At 36.6% G+C, this 27,117-nt stretch overlaps 1 protein-coding gene across 3 annotated transcripts in view; it reads left to right on the top strand.

The window, feature by feature from the left end:
- Positions 1-27,117, top strand: part of LOC149780585 (SNF-related serine/threonine-protein kinase-like) — an 83,435-nt gene that overhangs the window by 37,430 nt on the left and 18,888 nt on the right. For 2 of the 3 annotated variants that reach the window (XM_089937701.1, XM_089937700.1), the window contains exons 3-5: positions 117-323; positions 3,060-3,242; positions 15,396-15,869. In XM_089937701.1, the coding sequence (XP_089793827.1) occupies positions 117-323; positions 3,060-3,242; positions 15,396-15,869 (864 nt within the window). The remainder of the gene's footprint in view (positions 1-116; positions 324-3,059; positions 3,243-15,395; positions 15,870-27,117) is intronic. The other variant, XM_089937702.1, reaches the window with a different exon arrangement.

Below are 27,117 nucleotides of genomic sequence, written 5' to 3'. Positions count from 1 at the left end.
GGGAAGGGGAGGAAGTTGATAGAACTTATACAAATAAAATGAATACACTTAAACAAATAGCTTCAGCATGTTTTCACTGTTCAGGAAATTAATCTGATTACTTTGGCAAATTTCAGATTGATATCCAAAATGTTGATACGAGAGCCTGTTAAAAGAGCCACATTGTGGGAGATAGAACGCCACCATTGGCTCATGTCAGAAGATTTACCTCCTCCCCACAACATACCCCTCATCTCCCGACAGCACCTGTCTGATGATGATCACAGCTATGTGGTAGAGAAGATGGTCGAAGGAAATATCTGCACCAAAGATGAAATACTGCAGTAAGTGGAAAAGGTTGCATCAGTCCAGTCAGATTAATTAGTCTTGGTTTATAGGTCAGAGATCATGGTCATGGTCACCCCCAGCTAAAGAGTGAAGATAGATTTTGATATTGCATTGCCAGTTTCTATTTCACTTTTCCTGGTACTAGTCCCCAGTCCAAGGTGAGTTCTTTCCAATGTATGTGTCTCTGGGTGCTTAAAGTTTTTTATTCTTCTAGTGTCTTTTGACATTATTTTATCAGACACTTCTATTTCTCTGTTACATTTGACATTTTGTATCTAGTCCTTGTCCTTTTTTACATTTTTTTTTATTCCCTTTTGTTTATTTGGGAACATACTAGCTTAGTGGAGTTTCTATAAATTATATCCCTTTAGTGGTACTGGTGCTAGGGTAGGTATTGTCGACTTATTTTGGTGGTTTCTTGTTATATTTTTCATTCAGCCATTCAGCATCACAAAAGGAGTTGGTAAATGCAGCCATGCGAAGGCTTCTTGGAACACTCACACCACCTTCTTGGCCTGTGTTATGTGCACTTGTATGGACAGATATCCTTTTTGTGTCAGGAGTGGGATCTATCTGAAAGTCCCCCAATTTTAATGTGATGTTAAGAAGATAAGAAGAGGGCCGTATTTTCCACTTCTCAGGTAGGCTCTCATTGGTTCTGGGAGGGATCTATGCATTTTCCAGCTCAAGAACTCACTAGCATCCACCGCAAGTCTTGTGTAAAGCAAGTGGGGTCTTCATGAACCTGCTTGGATGAAGATCTGCACCAAAGTCAAGGGGGTTAAGATCTTTGGCATCAGGTCTAGGTATTGGGCATTGAGCTTCTGTGACTCAGCACCAGATATAGCCTACTGGTTAGGTGATGGAAGATAAAGTATTGATGTTTGTCAAGGCTGTAAATGAAGTGTACCACATTCCCCCAGAACTGTGTCCAGAATCTTTCTGGTATTCAGATACCAGGATCCTCTCCAGTTTGGAGATGCTTTGGGAGCTCAGAATCAATCCGTCTTCTGCTGCTTTCCCACTTGGGTGTGTTGAACAGCATAGCGTAGAAGTTAACATAAGACCAGGAGTCAGGCAGACACCAGAGGGGTTGGTTAGTCCCATCTTCCAAGGTGTGTTTGACAGTTTTCAAGTTTAGACCTTGTCCTTCATTTATCCCTTCTCTGATGTGGTAGTATATATGTTTTAGCAGTTTTTTGTTGTTGTTGTTATAGGGTTTAACGCCATTTTTCAGCACAGGATAGGCTATACATGGCGGCCAGTATTAATGGTGGAGGAAGAACCCGGGAAAACCCCGGAAAGAACCACCGACCCACGAGAAGCTACCGGTGAGCTTTCTCACATATCCACACTGGCCGAGCCTGAGACTCGAACCCACGCAGACAGAGGTGAGATGGCAGTGATCCGTGATGGAGTGCACTTTAGACCACTCGTCCACTTTTAGCAGTTTTTAGCTGTAATGGTTATACTTATGGATCGGAAGAACTCATATGATGTCATTTTATCCGATGTCCATTTGCACAAGTTTGTTGCTGCTACTCCATCTACATGGAGGATTACCGTGAAACTTGACACATACATCCATTCTAAGGCCTAGTTGATCTTCAATGAAAATGGTGCTGCTCAGGTATGCACTATGGCCACCATAGCAGCCATCTTGAAAATCTTGTGATTGCAACTTTTCCTGAATAGATGGTAATATGACCATGGGGTTTTACCAGAAGACTTTTTATAATGTCATGATGATCTTAAATGAAAATGGTGCTGATATGACATACAATATGGCCATGACAGCATTACTCCTGGTAGCTACTCCTCATATACTGAAAGTCTTATTGATATTGGGCTTGATCACAAGAAGACAAGTTAATGTTTACATACCAAATTAAAATGGTGCAAGTCTGACATCCAGTATGGCTACTATGACAGTCAGGTTGAAAATTTTGTTCTTGTTACAACTTAACATGGAAAGTCACATCCACATGGGGTTTTTCACCAGAATTCTTAATATGATATCTAGTTAGTCATGAATGAAAATTGTGCCAGTCTGGCCTTAAATATGGCTGCCATTACAGCCATCTGGAAAATCTTGTTGCTACTTATCCAGAATTGAATGTCTTATCAACATAGGGTTTTCACCAAAAGACTTTTCCTGATGTCTGGTTGGTCCTACTTGAAAATGGTATTCCACAAAAATCCAGCTTGGCTGCCACAACGAATATGTTCAAAATCTTTTCACTAATTTACCTGATTTGATGGTTATATTGGCATGTTGTTTTCACTGACAGTTGTCTTGTGGTGTCTAGTTTGTCCTAAATGAAAAAGACTACAATCTTACATCCAATGTGGCTGCTACAGTGGCTGATTTAAAAACCATTACCCAGAAATATCTCAGATGGCTTAAACACTTGACATATAAAATAAAAAGGTCTTGAATTGCTGGATATTCTTTTCAGATAGTAGAGCATCTGCCTCTATAAGGGACTCTTGCTCATCAGATTTTATCAGTAGGCTACAGTGTACTTTCATGTATGGTAGAGATAATTTGTGGTCAAGGTTACTTCATGCTTTCAATAATTTATCAGTTTTGGAACCAGGAACATAGTTTTCTTATGATTTTACAGCTGAGAATCCCAAATACTTTGTAAAGAAAAACTTTGATCAACATGTGTGATGAAAATTTGTGTTCTTTTATTCATACGCTGTATTTGTTGTCTTTCTTTTGTCAGATCCCTTGAAAAGGATAGTTACAATCATATGACAGCCACCTATTATCTGCTGGCAGAAAGGAGGCTACGCAGACACAGGCAAGAACTCATGAACGCAGCCACTGTAACTCAACCACGGAAAAATTCAGCACCACCAGTCTCTCAAGGAAAGCCATATCTAGAACCCCTAGCGCTTTCACCTCGGTATGATAGACTTACATTGTCTCACTTGTGTTACCAAATCATGAGACATAGTTATCACTTTTCAGCAGTGATGGTGGTATTGTTATCAAAGTGCACTACATTTTGTGTTTAGGTATTTGCACATCAGCTACATCATACCCTGTTGTGCATGTGAGATACTATATTCTATTTAATCGTTATTGTATAGGCTTGGAGACTAGGTGAACAACATTTTTGGCTCATAATCTTACCAAAGGTAGAGGGTCTGCACCAATTGCTGCATGGAACCATTTACTGCACTATCATTAAGTATTGAGTCTAAGCAGTATTTTTGTTTGTTGCAGAGACAAAATTTACCTTACATTGCATGTTAATTGTGTTATTTGCCAATTCAAATGTACTGCACAGAGTCAAGAATAAGTAATGATAGGACAGTAACTCTTTCCATATAGTGACTTGCGCAGTCTCTACCATTTATGATCAGCAAGTCTTTGAGTTTAAAAAATATATTGTGCTTTGCGATGTGCTCGTGTATTTTATTCATTTAAATAAAGTTATAACTGCACCAAAGTATGATCAGTTTAGTTTCACTTTATCGAAAATCTTAACACCATGTACAGAAATTCAGGATTATTTGAGCATGTGAATTGCTGATATACCCTTGTGCAAGGATACGGTTTAATCCCAAAGTACCAGATTATTATATCACATTGATGTTTGGGAAAATTATTTACATGTTCGTCACAGTGTGTTTTACATATTACTACACCATTGTCTCTATAGAGGGTGTGTATATAAAAAGCCTCATATCCAGCCTTCTGTTCATCACAAAATGTTTTGATTGGAACTAGACAGTTTTCAGTGGATTGCCATGAAAGTTGGTAAATGTTAAGGTCATCATCACATTTTTTTAATGTAGTGTATGACAGAATCTTGTAAACTCGAGTTGTCCGATTTTTTGATGGATTGCTGTGGTGTTAGAGTTACCTTCCTGTTTGACATGCAGCTTAGTGTAGTGCATGGAAGAAAGAATCTTGGGAATGTAACTAGCACCACCAATGAAAACGGATTGCCATGAAACATAAGAAATGTTATGGCCACCATCTGAAGATGTGCATATCAACAAATCACAACATTTTTGTGATGTTTCTTAGAGTTTTTGATCTGATTTACTTGAATTCAGATGCATATGACAAAATCTTTTGAACATAACCAGTTTAACATGTTGATTGGATTGCCACGAAATTGGTACATGATTTGGGCATCATTTTATAATGCACAAATTGAAAAATTACTCTCCTGCTACAGTTTTTATTAGTTATTTCTTTTGTCATCTTGCAGATGAATGTAATGTAAGTACTTGCTTATAAAGCAGTTTGATTGCAAGTTAAACCCCTCCCTTTTTTAGTCAGCAAAAGGTTGACCCTCTTGTTGTGCTTACTTTGCTAATTAATTCCATCTGTAATGGGTCACTTGTCATCAGTGGGCAAAAGGTAGATAGATACATAGATAAGTACACAGATGGATAAAACAGGCCAAACTGGTGTATGGAAATCTGTTATTGAATGGAATAATTTACACACATGTTGACAACTTACATTTTGTCCATCTTTCTGTAATAAATTCCATATAAATCCATAATGGTTGACATTTTAAATCCTTTTATAAGAAGTGCAAAATAATATTTCTTTAAGTACCTGTTGCTTTTATCAATAACTGTCTTAACTCATTCGGCTCCAGCACTGTTTTCAGTATCTCTGCTGATATGCCTCAGAAGCACAAAGCTGTGTCTAGCTGCTTGTGCCCCATAGTTTTTACCTGTTTGAAAACATCATGCACATGCATTCGCTCTTACCTTAATTTCTCTTCTTATATCCAAACAAAATCCACGAATTTTTCACCATTTATTTCAAATGAATTTGTCGACACATTGATGTAATTTTTTCCCTGTTTGTCGAAGTTTTTCACAACTTATTTATCCAGTATTTACAAACTTATGCGCAACGTTTATCCGCAAGAACTCTGTCATCATCGCTGTCAGCATCATCATTTTCGGACGATTCAATCTCAGAAACTTCTATGTCCAAATCTAAATCTCACAAAATATTCAACTGCTCAACATATCTTTCCTCAGCTTGCTCAATATTTTCGAGATCAAACCCGAGAAACTCCACATTTTTGCTCTCATCAAAAATCACTCTTCCATCCGCCATCATTTACGATTTTTCACGAACAGAACACATGTAGTTAAACCGCTCTCAAACTTTAGCCTTTTGCTTCAGAACAATTCAAATTTCCACAAATGAAAGTAAACTCGTTTCTGATTGGTTTAATAGTTGTTTAGTTCTTGGAATAAACCATTTCTAACCAATCAGAGACATTGTATCTAACACACATTCATCACGCCTGGAGACGGGATCGGCCATTGAATGCAGTAAACAATTCACGACTACAGGCAGGATTGGCCAATGAATGCAGAAACCGGATCACGCCTACAGATGGGATCGGGGCCGAATGAGTTAATCTTATGCCAGTCACATGCCAGTTTCTACAAAAATACCAAATTAAATCCATTAGCATAGTTATATTTCTCTGCAAAGTCAATAAAGATTAACTAGAATGCTCTGTTGCAGGCATTAAGTTTTCTTTTCCCAATAATTATTAAATAACAAAGTTTCTAAATTTACAAAGTACGATATCCAGGAGGCAATGTAACTGACAAAAACACTAACGATTCAGAAAGATGGGCAAGATTTATGTGGAAATTGAGCTTGGGCTAATATAAGCGACACTTCAGTAGTTAAAGGCATGACTGCAACTGGACAGTTGTCATGTATGCAGTATGATCACAGGGAGTACAATTGTACAAGAGAGACTCCCTGCATTATGCACTGAATATAGGACTCACCTGTGGCACTGAACGTGGGCTATATCCACGGCTCAGTCACAAGAATTTTCTGGTGGTGGTATTGAAAATTCAGCATTTCAAATTATATTGATGAAATTCCTGAAATGGAAATTTATGGGATAAAAATTTTAACAGAAATGTATGCAGAGACAAAAGCACATCAGCACTAATATGATAGACAGGTACATGTACACAATGTATTTTCTCTATATTAAACAATATGTACATTACAAGAAACCAGTCAATTGCAACATAGATGAAGTAAAAAATGAAAAATGCAGTTACTGTGTGAGATTTGCCATTTATAGTTATGGTTTTGGCCAAAAATGTTTTAGGAATTCAGAGTTCTGGAACGGGGGAATAGATTCACCATTTATTATCTCAGGACCTTGTTCTTGACCCAGTATAAGCAGGTAGAGGCTGACAGGAAAATGCAATGTGATTGTAGGTTTGTTACATGTAAGCATTCTACATAGTTGGCATTTCTAAGCTAGGACTTTGGATGCATTATGCACTGGCAAATAACAAGAAAATATCGTTTTGGAAATAAAACTGGAAGAAGGCAGATGCTCATGTATGCAAGAATTGTTTAGGCCCACCATTAGGTGGTCCATCTGCCTGTTACCAGTGTACTTTGTGCATAATATGTCAAGTTTAGTCCACAGTCTACAGTTACCAAGCTTTGTGGATAGCTTGCACTTGGAGTAAGGAAGAACTCCCTTGATATGGTGGTCAAAAGCTCTGACGTCAGGGTCACTGTAACTGGAAGAAGAAAATGGTTTCCACACAATAACTCTGTTCTCCTCCAGCAGCAGTTACTAAACTTTGTGGATGGCTTGCACATAGGATTATGAAGAAGTCTATCAATTTGTTGTTGGGTGCAAAGGTCAAGGTCACTGAATGAAAGAAAAATGGTTTCTGTACAATGTCTTCACTGTGGGCTGTTTTCAAACTATGTGGATGGCTTGTACTTGGAGTAAGAAAATATCCATATCAGTTTCAGGGTCAAAAGATCAAAGTTAATGGTCATAGGCGAAAAGAATAAAAATGGTTTCCATAGAGCAGCATTAGTTCTAAATCAGATTCCTGGACCAAACTTTGTAGATAGCTTGTTCTTGGGGTATGGATGAAGCCTTCCAACGTTGGTCTGAAAAGGTCAAAGTTCATGGTAAGTGTGACTGGAAGAAAGAAATGGATTCTGCACAAACATTTAGATTATCTACATAGAGGTCTTTGAACATGGTGGGGAGGCACATGTCGTTCCCAGTATTCTTGTCATTAAAGGTAATGCTCTTTGTTACATGAAGAAGGCTGTAGTGTGTATAGTACAAGTCACATAGATCATGCATGCAAATTTACTCATTTTAAATTAAATATAAATTGTTCTTTTAAAATTTAACACTGATTTTCTTTAACCAAAATATATTCAGTCCCGATTATTGAATGGTCTGAACCTTAACTGTCACTAGGAAACTTCCAGACAAAAATTATCTATCGTCTATGGACTTTTACAATAGTGGCCATGTACTAAACTTGGGTCAAAAAAGACAATGTTGAGTGGAATCGTCACAGTCGAGGGTAGTTCAGAGTTGTTTATCGATATGCATAGCTTTCATTGTGACATCACAATGCATGACATTCAATCCAGATTGTACTGGGTCACACTTTTAGGTTCATTTTGTCCAAAAATGTTTACGTAATTTAACAATGATTTTGCTTTATGCACCTCTCGGGGCATCAAAATAATAACCTTCAAAAGGAATATGGATGTATATGAATCCAAGTGAAGTGAATACTTGCCACTTAAAGATACGTAGAATCAAATTCCGTAAAATTACACCAATTACTGAAATAGTCTGTATTGAATGCCTACATGATCCATTTGACTTGTACTGTGCTATACTTTGAATGCAAATAGTCTTTAAATTTTTTATGGATCACCTTCACTTCAGTCATTATCTGAAAATTTCAATAATTTACTGTGCTTTCACAGTTTGAGTTATAGTTATTGCCATATTTGTCCTGCGGCTGAATGGAATGTATGATAAACATCTGTGGACATAACTTACCTTGCATTTACTAATTGATCTCTGTGAATCTTAGTGTATATTATGGTCCTCATCTTATGATACACATACCAGGTCCTGGATGATTTTGTAGCCCCTTTTGATATAAAGGGGAATGCAGTAATAAAAAAGGATCTAATAAATGCAACTACATTCTCAGTTTTCAGTAGATTGCTTGGGCACATCAGCACAATCCCTGCTGTTTAATGCTGAGTTAGTTTAGTTGTCCCAAAAAGGGCATGCAGAACATAGGTAAAAGCAAACATGTGTTAAAGCCTAAAAGTATAGTACAAGTTTTAGCTCTGCTCGTAATAGACCAGAAGAGCCTTTGGGGTGGTTTGTTGTCCGTCATCCATTGTCTTTTAGCATAAGTTATTGCTACTCCTAAACTGCTTCTATGATTGTCTTTAATCTTTACACACAAATTCATCCCATGGTCTGGATGGTTCTAAATCAAAATAATGCTGTTTTGACAGCTAATGTGGTTGCCACAGTTGCCATCTTGCAAATCATGTTATTGCTACTCCTCCTATATGGATGGTCATATTAACATAGGGTTTTCACTGAAAGAGCATCTGTTAATGCATAGTTATTCCTAAATGAAAATGGAGCCAACCTGGTATCCAGTATGGCCACCATGGCAGCCATCCTGAAAATCTTGTTATTACTGCTTCTCCTATGTGGATGGTCATGTCAGCATGGTGTTTTCACTAAAAGACATCTTGTGATATTTAGTTGATCATACCAAAGACTTATAAAAAATGGTACTAACAGCTGCCTCGCTAGGTGCTCAGCATTAAGAGGTTAGTGTTAGGACTGGTCGGCCTGGTGTCTGGATAATGTGACTGGGTGGGACATCATGCTATATTTCTGTGACATGATGTCCCAGTGCTAGGCATCACTATAAACTGCCACACTGCAGACATTGTAGTGATATGTCTGAAAAATTGTTAAAGCTACGTTAAAAATCCAAATCACACACAAACATAATTTAAAATGGTGCCAATCTAACATCCAATGTGGCTATCATTGCAGCCAACCTGAAAATTGTGTTAACACCTTCTGATGAATGGCTGAGTGCTCTGGTGACCTTGTGGTTAGAGCATCCACCTTGGATGTAGGCAGTTGCAGAATGGACCCCTACCAAGACGTGATGCTCCAGTGCTAAACAGCACTATAAACTGCCACACTGCCGACATCATAGCGATATGAGCAAAAAATTGTTAAAGCTACAATAAAATTACAAAACAAATACACATTCTCCTGAATGAATGGGCATATTTACATAGTCTTTTGCTAAAAGACTTTTGTAATGTCTGGTTGATCCTGAATAAAAATGGTGCCAATCTGATGTCCAATATGATCGTCATGGCTGTCATCTTAAAAATCTTGTCGCTGCTTCTTCTACATTGATGCTTGTGTCAATACACGGGTTTCACACAAAAAATTCTCTAATGATATCATGTTGGTCGTAAGGAAAATGATGCCAATATAACATTAAATATGACTTCTTGTGGGTCGGTGGTTCTTTCCAGGATTTTCCCGGGTTCTTCCTCCACCATTAATACTTGCCGCCATGTATAGCCTGTCTTGTGCTGAAAAATGGCGTTAAACCCTATAACAACAACAACATTAAATATGCCCACCACTGCAACCATCTTGAAGATCTTGTTATTGCCAATCCTTTTGAATGGATGGTCATATCAACATGGGGTTTTCACTAAATGATTCAGTGCGACTAGCTAGTCCAAAATTAAAATGGTGCTGACAGCTAGTAAGGCCACCATGGCATCCATCCTAAAATCATATCACGACTCTGCTTAAACAGAAAGTCATATTGATGAGGGGTTTTCACTAGAAGACTTCTTAATGATGTACAGTTGGCCTTAAATGAAAATGGTACCAATCTGACATCCAGCATGGCCACCATATTTGTCATCATGAAAACCTTGTTATTTCCTATTCTTTCAGAATGGAAAGACATATTTTGAAAAATGTTGTTACATGTATCTTTACTCCTGTACAAATGAATGGCTATGTCAACATGGGGTTTTCATTAGTAGACTTCTGATGATACCTACTTGGTCCTAAATGAAAATGGTGCCAGTCATACATCAAATAGGGCTGCCACAAGTGTCTTAAAAATTTTTTGTCCCAACTCCCCCTGAATGGATGATCATTACGACAGGGATTTTGACCAAGTCCTAAATGAAAATGGTGCCAGTTGTACATCTAACTTGGCAGCGATGATGGTTGTCTTTAAAATGTTGTACTCACTACTCCCCCAGAATGGATGATTAGGTTTTTTTAACCAAATGACTTTTAATAATGTCTGCTTTGTCCTAATGAAAATGATGTCAAGCTGACGTCCAGTATGTGTACCACAACAGTTAATTTTAAAATCTTTTTATCGCTCAAGAATATCAGAGATGGTTTAAACACTCCACATTTAAAAAGAAGAAATGGTCTTATCTTCGATGCCCGGAAATTATTTTCACCCATCAAGAGTATTTGTCCCTGTGAAGGACTCTGTTTCTATAAACTGCACTCTTAAAAAATGACCAAACCCTCAGCAAGGACATTGTCACTAGACACACCCCAGGGCAAAAGTATTGCCTGCATTTGTGGCCAGTTATAACATGCAGGAGGATCCATCAGACCTGTTACTGCTCCGGTTGCCTAGTGGTTAGAGTATCTGCCTTGGATGCGGGAGGTCGTGGGCTCAAACCCCGGTCGAGTCATACCAAAGACTTATAAATTTTTTACTAACAGCTGCTTTGCTAGGCGCTCATCATTAAGAGGTTAGTGTTAGGACTGGTCAGCCTGGTGCCAGGATAATGCAACAGGGTGGGAAATCATGCTACATGTCTGCAACATGATGCCACAGTGTTAGAAATCACTATAAACTGTCACTGTGGACATCATAGCGATATGACTGAAAATTTTTTAAAAATATATTAAAAAATCCAAATCACACACCCATCAGGCATTATCTGCACCCCTGGGCCCACAGGTGTAGAATGTGGAAGAGTTGGGAGTATATTCCTGTGAGCAACTTGCTTAATTTTGGTCACCGTTCCTCTAGTTCTTGTGGAAATACTCAAATATTCTTTGTTCAGACATTGATTATGATCATTTATACCCATGTGGTATCTTCTTGGAAATTAGTTTTACAGGGCATATTTGTCAGTACCACACCTTCATTACTCGTGTGTATAACGACTTCAAGTTTGTTTATATTGCCACTCACCCTGATCAACAAAGACCTTAATAGGAAGATTACTTGACTTTACCTTCCCACCAGTTGTAAGTAAAAGCAGAGAGGTTGATTTATTCGAGCCCTTTGTATAACATGGACATAAAATTGCAAACAACATAGGCCCAGATCTGCCTACACTTAATATAATGACAGATCAGATATTTGTTTTACACTTGAAATAAGAAGTACCAGCTATGGCAGATAAAGAACTTGTTCTGTACTCTTGAAACATAAGTAGACAGAACATTGAAAACCCAGCTCAGTGGCAGATCAAGATCTGTGTTGTACACTTTTAAACATAAGTACCCTCTCTGCCAAGCACTGAGTTGACAGAAATTTGTATGCCCAGCTCTGACAGATGAGGATCTATACTATACACTTGATATAACACTGTACTAGTCTGGAGACCTAGTTCTGTGATGGATCAAGATCTGTGCTAGAAACTCATTTTCATAAGTGGACATAACACTGTAGACCCAGTTCTGTGGTGCATCAAGATCTGTGCTATAAACTCGTTATCACAAGTGGACATAACACTGTAGACCCATTTCTATGGTGCATCAAGATCTGTGCTATAAACTCATTATCACAAGTGGACATAACACTGTAGACCCATTTCTATGGTGCATCAAGATCTGTGCTATAAACTCATTTTCTCAAGTGGACATAACACTGCAGACCAAGTTCTGTGGTGCATCAAGATCTGTGCTATAAACTTGTTATTACAAGTGGACATAACACTATAGACCCAGTTCTGGGGTGCATCAAGATCTGTGCTGTAAAGTCGTTTTCCCAAGTGGACATAACACTGTAGACCCAGTTCTATGGTGCATCAATATCTGTGCTCTATTCTTGAAATCATGAGTAGAACATTGACAGATCAAGGTCCATGCTATATACTTGAAATTATAAGAGAGACCACTGCAGATCTAGCTCTATGACAGATCATGGTCCGTGCTATAGACTTGAAATTAGAAGTACCAGCTTTGTTACAGATCAAGATATTTGCTGTAGCCCTGAAACTGTGAGAAGAATTTTGTAGGCCTAGCTCTGTAGCAGATGAAGATCTGTGCTATACACTTAAAATCATCAACAGACTGAACATTGTAGATCAGGCTTGCCTGGGACATTCCATTACAGTACAATGCCACACCTTAGTTGTCATGGGAACATTGATATGTACCCTCAGTCCCACTATAATATATGGGGATTTGTTAAATACAGATGGACACTTGCAGCTGGGAGTAGAAAAATATATCCTTGGTTTGCACAAGATGCAGAAGTGTTAGGCAACAGATATGAATCTACACAGTTCACACGGTAGCGCATGTAATATTTAAGTAAATATATTGTTTCCTAAATGTATCTTGCTCTGCAAAATGTTGTAATTTTATGATGTCTAATAAACTTGTTTAGATCTTCTGTACTTTATAAATAGACACGTACACTCAGGTTTCCATTACTATTAAATACTTTCTATACACAGTTACTCCAGTTTCCATTACAACTGGATACTTTTATTACCGGTACACAGTTACTCTAGTTTCCATCACAACTGGATACTTTTATTACCGGTACACAGTTACTCCAGTTTCCATCACAACTGGATACTTTTATTACCGGTACACAGTTACTCCAGTTTCCATTACAACTGAATACTTTTATTACTGGTACACAGTTACTCCAGTTTACATTACAACTGGATACTTTTAATGCAAACTTCTTAAATTCTCTCTCTTTCTCTCTCTCTCTCTCTCTCTCTCTCTCCCCCTCATTTTATATTATTAGTAAACTACAATATTTATTGTATTTCATGTATTATACATGCAGAGTTAATTGACTATCACTTAGTGACAGTGAAATGAAATGTATTTTTAAATTAGATCTTAACAGTTATGTATATAATTGATGAAACGAGCAGGAAATAGATTTTGCAAGCTATGGTGAGTAAAGACTGAAAGATTTTTCATTGACCATACATTGCATGTGTTAGAAATACAAATGAAATGTTCTGTTTTTCATTGCTACACAAACTGCCTATTGACCCCACATTAGTGGACATTGTGACATGAGTCACTTTTCTGCTAGTGTCATTATTAGTATTTTAAAGTTTTTGTCAAAGTTATATATATGCATTGATCTATAACTCGTTGATACATTTTCATCATGCTTGGCATGAATGATTATGAAGATATATGTAAGACGGTTCATTCTACAACATGCTTCACCTTGGCGTAAATTTCCCAATCAAAGAAAATTTACATTAATGTTTTGGCTAATATGTTTTCACTTGTTTTAATTTTCTTAGCCACTTGGTGGATTTTATTAATACTCATGAAGATAAGATGTGACACGTGCTTTTACCCCTTTAATGATGGGGTCAAAGTCACAGTCATAGAATTGCATTGTGGGTTGAGGGTGGTTGGGAAAAAAAGAAGTAATTTCCATTTATTTTCTAAACCCCTTATTGGTTCTCTTCCTTTATATTGAATGACTCATTATGAAGTGAAGACAATTCTTGCTGAAACATGCTTGCCATCCTGTTAGGTCGTGGGATTGACATGGAGGCCAATGCCATTTTGTTTACATCCAGATGCTGCAGGTACTTTGGTTACATGAAGTTAAACATGGTATTTTTTAAATAACACCTTTTTTTACATGTGGCATCACAAATTGGTGTTGATCAATTACTTTGTTGTACTAAATCTGCCCAAGTTTTGTTACCATGTTTGCTCACTTATAAGTCAAGTCAAACTGCAAACAAGACAGATCCTGACCTGCCAAGACTGATATGTAAATGTAATACAAAGGGATATAGCTAACTGTAATTTTGTCTGTCCATTTACATTTTCATTAGTAGTGCATACATGTAACCCTTGAACTATGTTAGATATTTCAGCCAGATTTGGTACAGATGTAAAGCAAGTTGCATGGAGGTGTCTTTTGATGCTTGGACTTTTCTTCATTGATCAATTTTTTTTATGTGGCAACAAAGTGTAATCCATTAGACCAAGGGTGCTAGTATGTATAATTATTGTGAATGCTGGACTGGACTGCTTTACATCAGAGGGGGATGAGGGGATGACTTGTCTTGGCAAGTGAAAAATGTGTGGATACATGGACGTATCTCTTAGTAGATACAAATAGCAGGATGTAAGCATGGTAATAAATTTTGGTAGCTGTGCCAGATGTACCTGGTGGAGCATATAGGATGTTTGACATAAGCCAGAAGTACCTGATGGTACATACAATGCAAAATTTGATGTTATTTAGATCTGTGACATAGTATTTTTTAAAGGAAAATAATATTATAGCATATCATGTTACAGAAATCTGTTTTTGTTATATTTGATGTGTTGCTTCTGTCTTGCAAGGATCAGAGGCTCACTGGTCACATTTAGAAAGGATTGTTATTTTGGTATATTTTGATGGAGACCAAGAATGAATGAAAGTCATGAGCATAATCTCATGAACCAAATGCTTTACCAAATTTATCAAAATATTTTGAAGTTTTTTGGTATCGAAGCTATTTTGGTTTGTAATAAGTCTCTCACCAATTACATCTGCCATGTCTAAAAGTTGATCTACTTTGTAACACAGGTTTTACTTAGACATATCACATAATCATCATTATTACCCTCTTCAGATGAATATTTGTCATTTGTCCCTTTGAAAATAATATTCTGCCTGCATATGCCGTAGAACCTGTCTTGAAAGACCACCTCTTCTGCCAAACAATAATGGTCTCTCAAGACAGGTGGTCTCTCATGACATGTCATAATGCTACATCTTGAATATATCCATGCATTGAGAATGTGGTCTTTTAAAACAGGTGGTCTCTCATAGCAGTGGTCTTTCAAAACAGGTTTTACTGTACTATATTTGTTGTAAATTTATTACATACCAGTAATTTGTACGTTTTTGTTCTTTCAAATCCCAAGAAAACAGAAGGAGTTCAAGAAGACAAAAACGGCACCATTATGGTCTTCTTCATCCTATGAACTCATTCCTGAACTCCCTGAGAGTCCCACCACAGAAATTCTAAATCCAGTTTCTGTTGTAGCTGGCAGAAGCCAGAATCAGAATTACTTTAAAAGTCTGACAACAAGCATGACTCTGGACAGAAGAACCTTAGGTAAAAAATCCAAACCACCTTCCAGTTTGCCAGCTGTAAAGAGTGAAAGTCCACAGTTGGAGCCAATTAAATTACCTTCGAGAGAAGCTCCCAAGAAATTGCCAATAATACAGGAACCTGTCTCTGTAAAAAGACCAAAATCCAAGGCTTTCTCCAAAATTGCGATCTTGAGCTCATTTTTTGAGCACAAAGCAGCAGCATTGGTGGGGAAAGGCCCTCTAGCAGAGAAGAAAGGCGGTTTATTTCCACTTAGAGGCTTCGGAAAAAAGAAAAAAGCCAAGTAAATACAATGGATGGAATGGCTTGTCAGTATTTGGAATGAGCAGTGATATAGCTATTGAATGAAGCATGCTTTGGAGAAATTGTTTTTTCCTTCCTCCAACAGCTGTTCTGAAGTCAAAGATTTGATAATGTATATAGCAAAACACCTATTTCCTCTGCTCCTTGTCTTTCATAAAAAGGAACATACTTGAAAACAAACCAAAAAAAAGAGAACTTTCTTTTCTTCAGAACAGCATTTTACTCGAAGATGGTTTTTGGATTAGTATGGGTTTGGGGCCTCTTGCTCATCCACCTCTGCCTCAGTTACTCACACTTATATTCTAGACTTACCTGGTTACACTTAAGTTGGCTTGTTTCAAGTCTGGATGTCTTGACCCAAAGAAATGTCTGCATGTCTAGGTAAAAGATTTGCTGTCTGAGACAGATGCATATATATCAGTATTATAGTCCGATGCATTTGGAGTCAGTCTAACATCAAATTTATAAAAGTCATTTGTTCCCTAACTGCTTGACGATATATGCAGCCTTCTTATTATCTTTTGAAAGTAGTCTCTCAAAATGAAAAGTAAAAGTTAAAGCAACTGAATAAAAGAAAATGTTATGGTTTTGTAAATATTAAAGGCTCGGCTAGAAAACTTTTGTGGCCACTTTTTGATTTTCAGCTGGCCGCTGATTTATAATGAGAAGGTTGTGTATATTTGTAAAGAAATGTGGGCATTGCTGCATGGTAGCTTTAGTATACAGTGTTCCCCTTCTTTTGAGAACACCCCTTCTGCATTTAAAAGATGGTCTTGTAAATGGAATGTCATCAGGAATGGGATAAAATGGCAAAAATACACAACATTAGTGTTGGCCAGGGTGGCATTTGATCAGTGGGTGGCCTCTCTTGAAACGGAAGAGTGGAACCCTTGTACGAAAAAGGGTGTTCTTGTCAAACACTTCTGGATACTAATGGATGAGAAATCATCTTTGTTGTGTTTGTTGGATGCTTTAGGTTTGTAAGCTGCAGCACAAAGTTGATTTCATATATGCAGGATGCAAGAAATGTTTAGATGCTAATTTGTCTAGAACAGAAGATACATTATTGAGATCTTGGCTGGTTTCAAATGATCTTTTATGAGTCAATAATTGAGGTCTAAGCTGGTTTGTTTCCATCTTCTGCAAGTCAGTAATTGACTAACATAACTACATTTCATGGGCATGATTGAACTGCATGAACATCAAGTTAATATTCACTAATTGTGACTATTATGTCTATATGTGTTTTTGTGTGCAATTTTTGTGTACAGAGATAATTTATGCAAACATTTCAAATGTTGCCAGCAGTGTAATTAAAAAGTTCCCTATCATTTGGTTTTAAATCTCAAAGCATAATGTAATTTCTTTTAAAGTGGTGTCAGAAATATAGATGCCAGCCATATTTCAAGAAATTAGGATAAATCTTGTACATCCACCTTCCAATAAACTTGTTTTTCTTTCAATTCAGCACACAATTTGTATAGAAATAAAGACAAAATCTGCATGTAGTTTAACATTACTACAAGCTTAGCTTGTGGTTTTAAAGGCATTAGTTTTATCAAAAATGGGCTCATGTCTATTCATGTATCATACATGTTATTGTATCTTGGCTTACAGTACCATATGCATTCACTTATAAGTCAAGTCCAACTGCAAACTGCTCAGACCCAGGTCTGCAGTCACATAATGCACAGACAGATCTGGGTCTGCAACTCGTTAGGAATAATGAGTACAACAAACAACATAAACCATGATCTGCAGGCACGTTATGCTATGGCAGATCAGGATCATTGTTGTTTGCAGTTTGACAATACTTACAAGTGAGTACGTACGTCCAGTATGTTGATGATAATAGGGAACAATACTGCAGGATTCCTTAATATTCATTGCTTTCTGATTAACAAGCTATACAGCTACCTTCACTAAAAAGTTATCTGATAAACAACCTACATGTAGATTATAGGCTTATTTGGTGGTCATATTAGGTCAGTACACCTCTATCAATGGCTTTTCACAAAAGCTCCAGGATTTTTACTGGTCATTAAGCCAGATTATTTGGGTATGGTCAGGTGTTTTATGGTACAGCAACACAATTCAGTTATTTAGTGGCAAGGCAATTGGAGTAAAGTGCTTTGCCCAGTGAGACACCACAGAAGCCAGTCAGGGCTGATCCTTGGGCTTATCTACAACTCCCAAGCCAACAAGGTGTTAAAACTAAAACAGCTTATGCAGTGACTTGTCTATTAACACAAGCTCGTTATCTAAACTCCTTCTTAACTTCTTGCCTAGTTACATGCCACAGAAGCCAGTTGGGACTGATCGAAAGGCCTATCTACAACCCTTAGCCAAGAAGTTGTTAAATTCATCTGCTAACACAAGCATGTTATCCCAACTCCTTCTCAACTACTGGGTGGATTATCATGAAACAATACATTCATCCGGAGGTCTGTTGGGTCCCAAATGAAAATGGTGCCCTACAGATATCCCCAAAAAATGTGTTTCAAGTCAGCTGACCATCCCTGTTTTTTATTGCCGACCCTAGCACTCCCCCTAATTAAAAAATAAATGAAGAAAAAAATGTTTTAAAAAAAATCTACCTACCTTAAGTTTAAAAGCAGTGCAATAGAAATTGCATATGTGGCCGCCATAGTGGCTTTAGTGAATATCTTGTCACTGTTGCTTCCGAAAAGATGATCGTTATTGACATTAGGTGTTCACGCAAAGATTCCTTGGAATAAATAGTCTGTCCTAAATAGAAATCGTGGCAATCAGGCAGTCACAGCTGATATGGCCATGTGGTGGCCATCTTGAAAATTCTGCAATTAACTAATCTTCCTTAATAGATGGTCATATTGAAAATGAAGTTTTTTAAAAAAGGTTTTTATGCACCTGGTTCCAAACAAAAATGGAGCCAGTCAGATCTCCAGTGTGGTAGCCATCTTGAGACTTTTGTTTTTGCTTCTTCCCCTGAACAGATGGTTACATAGATTGGGGTTTTTCACTGATCCCAAACCTATGTAGTGCAGATCAGACTGCCAATATCGCAACCAAGTTGAAAATCTTTTTATTACTATACACTTGAATATATGTTTATATGTTTTCACTAAAAACTCCTCTCACTAGATGTTATTTGTCCAAAATGTAAATGATGCAGTTGTCTCCCAAAATTTTAAAATCTGGTTACAGCAACTCACCACTTCTGAAAGGCTGGCCATATCAAAAAATAGTTTTTACATGTGCATGTGGAGCAGGGGTGTGGCATTGGTAAACTTATCTTTTTTACCAGTGGCTACTATTTTTGTACTGATGGTCATATAAGCTATAACATGGGTTTTTCATAACAATATCTTACTGGTTCTGAATAAAAACTGTGCTCATCAGACCTCTGACATGGCACTATAGTAGCCATGTTGATAGTCTTGTTACATTTCCTCTAGCTTCAGTGGTGGCATTGACGTGTTTGCCGTTGTCTAATTGCTTGGTTAAGCAGTTCTTTTAAGACATTATTGACTGTATCATGCCAAGTAAATAGGAACGAAGTGCATTTCATAAAGAAATAACAAATTCAGCCAACCTGTGCTGTCCTGGGGGGGTATAGAGCACAAAATCTCGTAATATAAGTCAGACTCCTTACCATTTTAGCATCTGCGGCTCCCATATCTGTTGGGGGATAAGGGGAGGGTTGCAAAACAGCAGAAATTGATTCTAATAAAAATGAATAACTTCACAATAAATTGATTTATGTTAATACAACATAATATGAGTATAGTAAAGTATCCAGTGTTGCCATTGTGATGGATTGAATTGCATAAATAGTACAAAAGACTCTTCATCAATGTGATTATAGTATTTAGAAAAGTTTAGGGACAGAAAATATCGGGATTATAATTATGTACTTTTCTGTGTTCATGGCAGTTGTATGCAGGTTTGGTGTTACATGTTTATGGCACTGAAAACACCTGAAGATTACAGTGCTGAGACAGTAAACCTTTCTGACAGTCAATCAGATTTGGTTTGCATCTACTTTGTAATTACCTATAGCCAATGGCCAATGGAACTTTTATGAACAGAACCTGATGTTAGAAGTTGTATTCTGTTACATACTGTAGGTCAGCATATGGGAAGTGTTCGTACATTAGGGCCTAGACTAGAGGAAATATTATGAGCAAAAGTAACTACTGCTGTAATTTTATTCAAATTCTGAACTTGACTTTCTGTTAGGTTATGTAACATGTCAGTGAATGTTCAAATCTTGGATGTGTCATGAAAAATTTTCTTATTTAAATGAGATGGGGCAGGGGTTGGAGCAGATCTCAAAAAGGTCTATTGGGGTAAAGTTACTTGTCCAGGGAAATGCCATGTTAACTTGCCTGGGCTGAGACTATTATATGATTGGAACCGGTACTCTTTCGATCATGATTCTGGCACACAAGCATTGAGCCACCACAGCTACCTGTGAAGAAGTTTGGCCTGAATCAAGCTTTTAGAGCCTGTCCCAAATGATCTGACAAATACGTGCACTGTGCAAACATGTATGTGATTTGTACAATTGTTTTATGCTTTCTTGTACATGCAGAATAACAAATAGATTTTCATCTACAAAATATGTACAGAATGGATCAAAAGTTTTGTACATTGCAAGCAATTCCGATTTCGAGATTACTGACGTCACAACAGACGACTGAAATCATCCAACCCAGTCTGATCATGCACTAACTCCTCTTTGCTGCAGAATTCTGTCAAGTACAACATTCATTGAGAGAAAATTATTGGCTCAAGACAGGTCATTAAATAATTGTCTGGATTGGTATTCAGGAAATGATAAACAATATCTGCATTTAACAGCATCAGGAGGTTTAATTAATTAGTGGTGGAAAGGACCCAGAGTACCTGTCACGGAGTTCAATCTGTCACATAAAAGAAAAATTGTTGGTGGTGATCAGAATAGACTGAAAATCAATAACTTTTCTCATGCTGACGATATGCTTCTTCCTTTCTAAGCCAACAACATTGATTTTTATTTTGTTCCCAGAACAGTCATTTAGGACACGTATGTTTTCAAGCTGCCACAGATTAAAAATAAGATCAGTGAGGCATTAGACAGTCACTTGTCATATTCTGTATAACTGGCCATGAACATAACAGCTTCATGGAATCAGTGGAAAATAGCAGTTTTAATGTCACATGTTGAATATCTGGAAACTAGCAGAAGGGAGGGCATCTGGAAACTAGCAGAAGGGAGGGCAATAAGGATAAAAGTGAGGGCATTTAGGGACAGGAGTTGGGACGCACCCCTCTGATTTCTGTCTACTCTGCTACAGTTCAGAGGAATAGCCACTAATTTAACTACCAACAAAGTTGTAACCTTTTTTGCAAAAACAATAAATGTGTGTGTATGTATGTACGTATATATATATATATACACACACACACACACACATACATGAAGTTAGATATTGGGATTCTTTTTTTCCGAAAGGTTTGTTTGTACTTTTGATGTTGTATTTTACACTTCTTCTATACTTTATTGATCTGCCATGCTGTAAAATTACACTGTATTGAATGGGGGTGGGGGACTTAGGTTTTGACAGTTGGCAATGGGGTGGACCAGTTAGCAATTAAATGATGAAGTAACGATAATTAATTGCTTTTATTTATTTTTTCTTAAACCAAGGGTAAAACAAAGGGGAATATTTGGAGCAAGTACTCTGTCATGCAACCGCTGTGAACAACTAATCTGCATCTGGTAACTAAGTAACGGTGTAGCATGTAAATAAAATGATCTTCTGTTTGATATTTTCATCTTGAGCTTTTCTCTCCGACACAGTCTTTGTTCTTGCAGCCTCAGTCATTATTACCATTGCCTAGCAATAATTCTTCTGCATCCTGTTGTTGCATCATGTTACACTGACTGTGAGCATGATAGTATTTGTTGTTATTATTTTCCTTCGTTCAGTCTTTTCAAACGTGCCAACATGGAAACAGCTATCACTTTGGTGCCCACATGCATGTCCAACAATTAACACCCTAGGTTTAATTACATTGTATGATTTTATTCTACCTAGTTCAGAATCTATATGAAAAACTCATTGTTGTGCTCGTCGTGCAGGATATGACCAGCTTTTTATTCATTTTATTCAGAATATTCTCAGTTCTAAATTCTTTGGTGCTAAACGCACAAAAAGTTATTGTATTATTCCTCCACAGCTTCATGCAGGGGTATCTTATTTGTTCTGTTTGTCCACAGTGTACATATTCATTTGTCCATATGTCATGAGAAGCTTATTAGCAAATTTGTTATTATAGACAAATAATTTAATTATTGTTTAGTCTTCACTTAAAAAGTGAACAACAAAATTCATGCAAGTCAACATGGCATAAACTGGTGGATACCTGTTCTTTACATGTATCACTTATCAATAGTGATTATCATGCTACTACTCAGTGTCCTGGGTTTAACCCCATTTTCAGCAGGTAATAAGCTGTACATTGCAGCCAGTTTATCAGGAGAATGAAGAACCTGGAAAAATCTAGGAAGAACAAGTGACCCACAGTGAGCTACTGGTAGTCTTTTTCACATACCCACATTGGCCAAGCCTGAGACTCATGCAGATAGAGTGGAGATGTGATTGACCTGTAAAGGTGATAACCTTAGACCACTCAGCCACCTGGGGCCCTGCTAATACTCATCATTTTTTAAAATAAATCGGTCAAGTACACATTCACATAGATTTCTTCTCTTCATTGGACTGCCAGTCTTCACTGTAAATCACATGATTCAAACAAAGCATTTAATTTTCCTGTTTTAATTACAAAGACTTGACATTACTATTTTGACATCCTGATATTGTATAACAGTACACATTCACAGATTATTCATGTTGCTTATGAGTAATTTGCAGAAGTTTGATACCATTGACATATCATATTTGTTTCTTTTTGGCCTATGGTCAAGAATTTTAATTTTTTGGAACATGATGCATGCACCTTACCTTACCCATTTTTTTAACCTGTTATTTAATTTGTAAACCATTGCATGAAAATACATTTACCCAGGATTAGCTAATTCCTAATACCATTTGCATGGATACACATTTACTGTGGATTGCATGTAGCAAATTCATGGTACCACTACATAGAAACACATGTACTAAGGATCATCTAATTTGTGATACTATTACATAGAAACACATTTACTAAAGAATGGCTACTTTTTATGATACTATTAAATAGAAACACATTTAGGACAAGCTAATTGATGAAAACATTACATAGAAACACATTTACAGAGGACTAGCGAATTCATGATACCATTGCATAAAAAATTTTTTTTTTTACTAAGAACTAGCTAATTTCTGATACAGTGTGACCCCTCTATGACAGGGTGGTTGGGGTCCACAGAACCTGACCCTATTATAGACTGAACTGTGTTATAACCAACCAAGTCAGTTAGTGGAAGAAAATGATGCATATACCTCAAAAAATGGCCCAGGGTGGGTGCATGGGAATGGAGTTTTAATAAAAGCGGATGCAAAAATACATGCTTTTGATTAAATGAAAACAAATTAGCATGAAGTATTGTACATGTGTATGACAAATCTATGAATCTGAGTATAGTTCACGTTATAAAGTTAATGTATCAGTCACCTCCCATTATAAAACACCTCCCATTACAAAACACAACACATATATAATAAAAAATGGTAGTCCTCATTTGATCAATATCCGATTGACACTAAACAATTCACTATGATAGTTGCCAGTAGCCTGTAACTTTAGTTGTTTACATGCTGCATGTACTTAAATTGTCCTAGATTTTGGTTAGCTGGAGACAACTATCACTTTCCTGAGGCTACCCAGGGCATGAGGCTTTTCAAAGGGAAATGAAAACTAGAACAAATTAAAAAGTTTAACAAACATCTTTGCAAGATACCTCATCTTCAGTTACTTGACAACAAGATATCTATGATTTGAAAGGATTGTAAGTTAAATTTGCATTATGTTGCTATTGGTAGCAGTCTTAAGCATAAAATAGGCAACTCTCACAGCACAGTAAATGTGTTCCAGTCACATTGAAAAATATAACAATCCATCAGATTTTATTGCTTTTATTTAAGTTTAGTGCTGACTTCCTTTGATAAAAATTTTTTTGTTTTTGTTGAAGATTGTTGTTGTTTTTCTTTGATGAAGGTGCTTGTGTTGTTGAAGATACTGCTAAAGGACAGCTGTGGAGGACCAAATAAATGCCTGCTTCTTATGGCGGCAGCAGCATCAACTATTTGTAGAACATTGATCAAGACTGATTTTGTTTCCATTTGCTTAGTATTTCTACAAAACGATTAGTGCTTTAAAGGTAATCAGTTTTTATTGACGTTTCAGCAAAACATTAAAATAAAAGGGAATTAGCTGTGGTTTTTGTCAGTTGTTACTGTTCCTGCCTTCAGATGCTGGTCGATTGTAGCTAGTCCACGTAGCATGATTATTGAAGTGTATCACAGCATACAGGACATGGGCTAAATGTCAGAATAAGCAGATTTATGATGTAACAATGCAATGTTAAGATAGCATGTCAGTATGAACAAAGAATTTGTTCATGTAACAGTTGATAGATTCCAGTGCATTTTATATCAAGTCTGTGGCTTCCGTTCATGGTGCCTCTAAATTTCTCCACTCCAAACCCAATATACAAGTTTAAACACTGGGTTGTCTTAAATTGTGAGTTTTTTACGTATTGGTGACAAAATATACCACCTGCTGATTATTTTTTTTGGGGGGGTGACCTTGTTGACAAGGTCACCCACCCCCCACAAAAATCAGCAGGTGGTATATTTTGTCACCAATATGGAAAAAACTCACAATTTGCGAGAACCCAGTGTGACACTTGAATAAACTTTTTACACATTATATTTTGGTACTTTTAAGAAAAAAAAATTGTATACAAGAAGAATACATGTATATGAAATTGCAGGAGCCACGCCATGATTGTCTTATATTAGAATTCATATGCAATCTCTTCCCCATAATGATAATAAACTTTTTACTTGTAATTTTTCATACTTTTAAAAAGATTTTTTTTATGTATGAAAAAAATACATGTATGTGAAATTGTGGTAGCCATGCCATGATCATGTTATATTTGAATTTGTGTGATGATGGAACATGCTATATCGGGGTCACACTGTACTGTTTGATTGTATTAGTGCTATGATAAATGATTGTAAATAAAATATAGATGTCCTATTAGTTCTTTCAAACAAGCATTATTCACTTTTTATGTTCAAATTTCGGAATCTTTTCACTATGTCAGCATGAAAGTGTATCATTTCATTCACTTCACTGCATAAAAGGCTCTATTGTCAATATTTTTCCATTGAGTCAATTTTTAAACTAGTTTAATTGGAACAAATTTCTTCACCAACAGAAACAGTTCACATCAGCCATTTTTACAGGACTAATATTCGTTCATCTCAGCATGATATCGACATCTATAGCTCAGTGAATTTTCATGGGAGGGTCAAGAAATATAGATAAGCTTACCCTAATTTGTTTTATGCGTGAATGTTGTCAGTACCATTTGTATTTATATGGAGGCTAAAAAGGAATGAAACACCACACTTCAGGTGCATGTTGAAATGTGATGGTCTGTTCACATGCAGATTCTTCATTGCCACCAGGACGTGTTAAAGAGTCAATTATTTCTAAAGGAGTGATACATTTTCCTATTCTGCAATGTTAGGTCATAGTAGCCTCCTTTGTGATTTCCTTTAAGTTATATCACTGTACATGTTCTTAAGTCCTATCAGACGATGTCCTACTCATAGAAAAGTGCTTTTGATCAAGATATAAATTTTATTACTCATTAGACAAATCGTATCACAAATATAAGGTAGAAATTAAAATAATGTACAGTAAATTTGAAGATACAATGTCTGTTTACATGTGACATAAGATTGCTCCCACAACTCAACTCTGTATGAAAAATAAATTCTCCATAGTTCCAGCAGCAACAAAGCAGATTGCATCCATACAGACCACTCTTTTTCAGCCTCTAAATTCAGAGTGGTGTTGCTTTCTACATTTCAAGGTGACGACATGAGAATTTGCAGATTTTGAGACACATGTATCATTTACAATGCTATGCTGAGTGAACGTCTGTATTTTATATTTATTTGAGTGATTTCAGCAGTTATGTTTCTTTTTTCACTATTGATCAGAAAATGATGTTATCCATGGAATAAATGCACCGTATCCATGGAATGTATTTGCTGCATGTAAATCACTAATTTCATTCTTGCTTGCATATATTTATTTAGCCACCAGCAACGTGTAGCTGTAGTACAGGTGTTTTTTATTAGTTCCGTTTATTTGTTGTACATTGCATATATACAAATTCATAATGTGCTTTCCCATCACAAAACATTAAAAGGGTAAAACAATGCATATGATTTATGCTTATTGAGAACCTTTACAAGTACTCGTTGCTGATAAAACTTGTAGGATGCCGGTAACTTTAATGAGCTTAAAATTTTGAAGAAAAATGCCTAAATCACTTTTTACATGAAAATATATAATGTGATGTGGGTAGGTAGTGCTTAAAAATCTTGTTTAAAATACATTGATTAGGTAGAACAAAATCTTTTGTGGAAAAAAAGGGGACTAATGTAAGATGGGGGATTTCTGTTCCAATAACTATGGTATTTGAAGTTGATTCATTTTTTTTAGTAATGGTGAAATAATGTGTTTTGCAATATCTTAAAACTACTTATGCAAAGTATGGAAAATTCATTTTGTTTTCTGCAGTCTTAAGTTTAATTAGCAAAGAAGGCGATTAAAAGACGAAATCTCTTGTATTTAATTTATTCAGATTACAATTGGTTACACTAAATTTTACCCGTTTCATGCATCAGAAATTTGATCAGTTTTATAATGGATTATTAGTTTAATATCTTATGCAAGCATGTACAATGCCTTTAAGTTAGTGGAAGAAAAAAATCTGCTAGATTCTAATTCTGAATGCAAAGTTTCTAATGTATTATCACTTATAGGTTGAATCCAACTGCAAACAACATAAAACCTAATCTGCCATTGCATAATGCACTGGCAGATCAGGCTCTGTGTTGTTTGTTATACTGATTACTCATAACCATCAACATAGACCCATATCTGCCAGTACATTATGCAATAGCAGATCTGGGTCTTAGCAGTTTGCAGTTGGATTCGATTTATAA

Source organism: Sinohyriopsis cumingii, chromosome 16 (assembly GCF_028554795.1).
Source record: "Sinohyriopsis cumingii isolate HCF-2022 chromosome 16, ASM2855479v2, whole genome shotgun sequence".
Lineage (NCBI taxonomy): Eukaryota > Metazoa > Mollusca > Bivalvia > Unionida > Unionidae > Sinohyriopsis > Sinohyriopsis cumingii.
The sequence above is the reverse complement of the archived record's forward strand: the minus strand, read 5'-3'. Positions and strand labels throughout refer to the sequence as shown.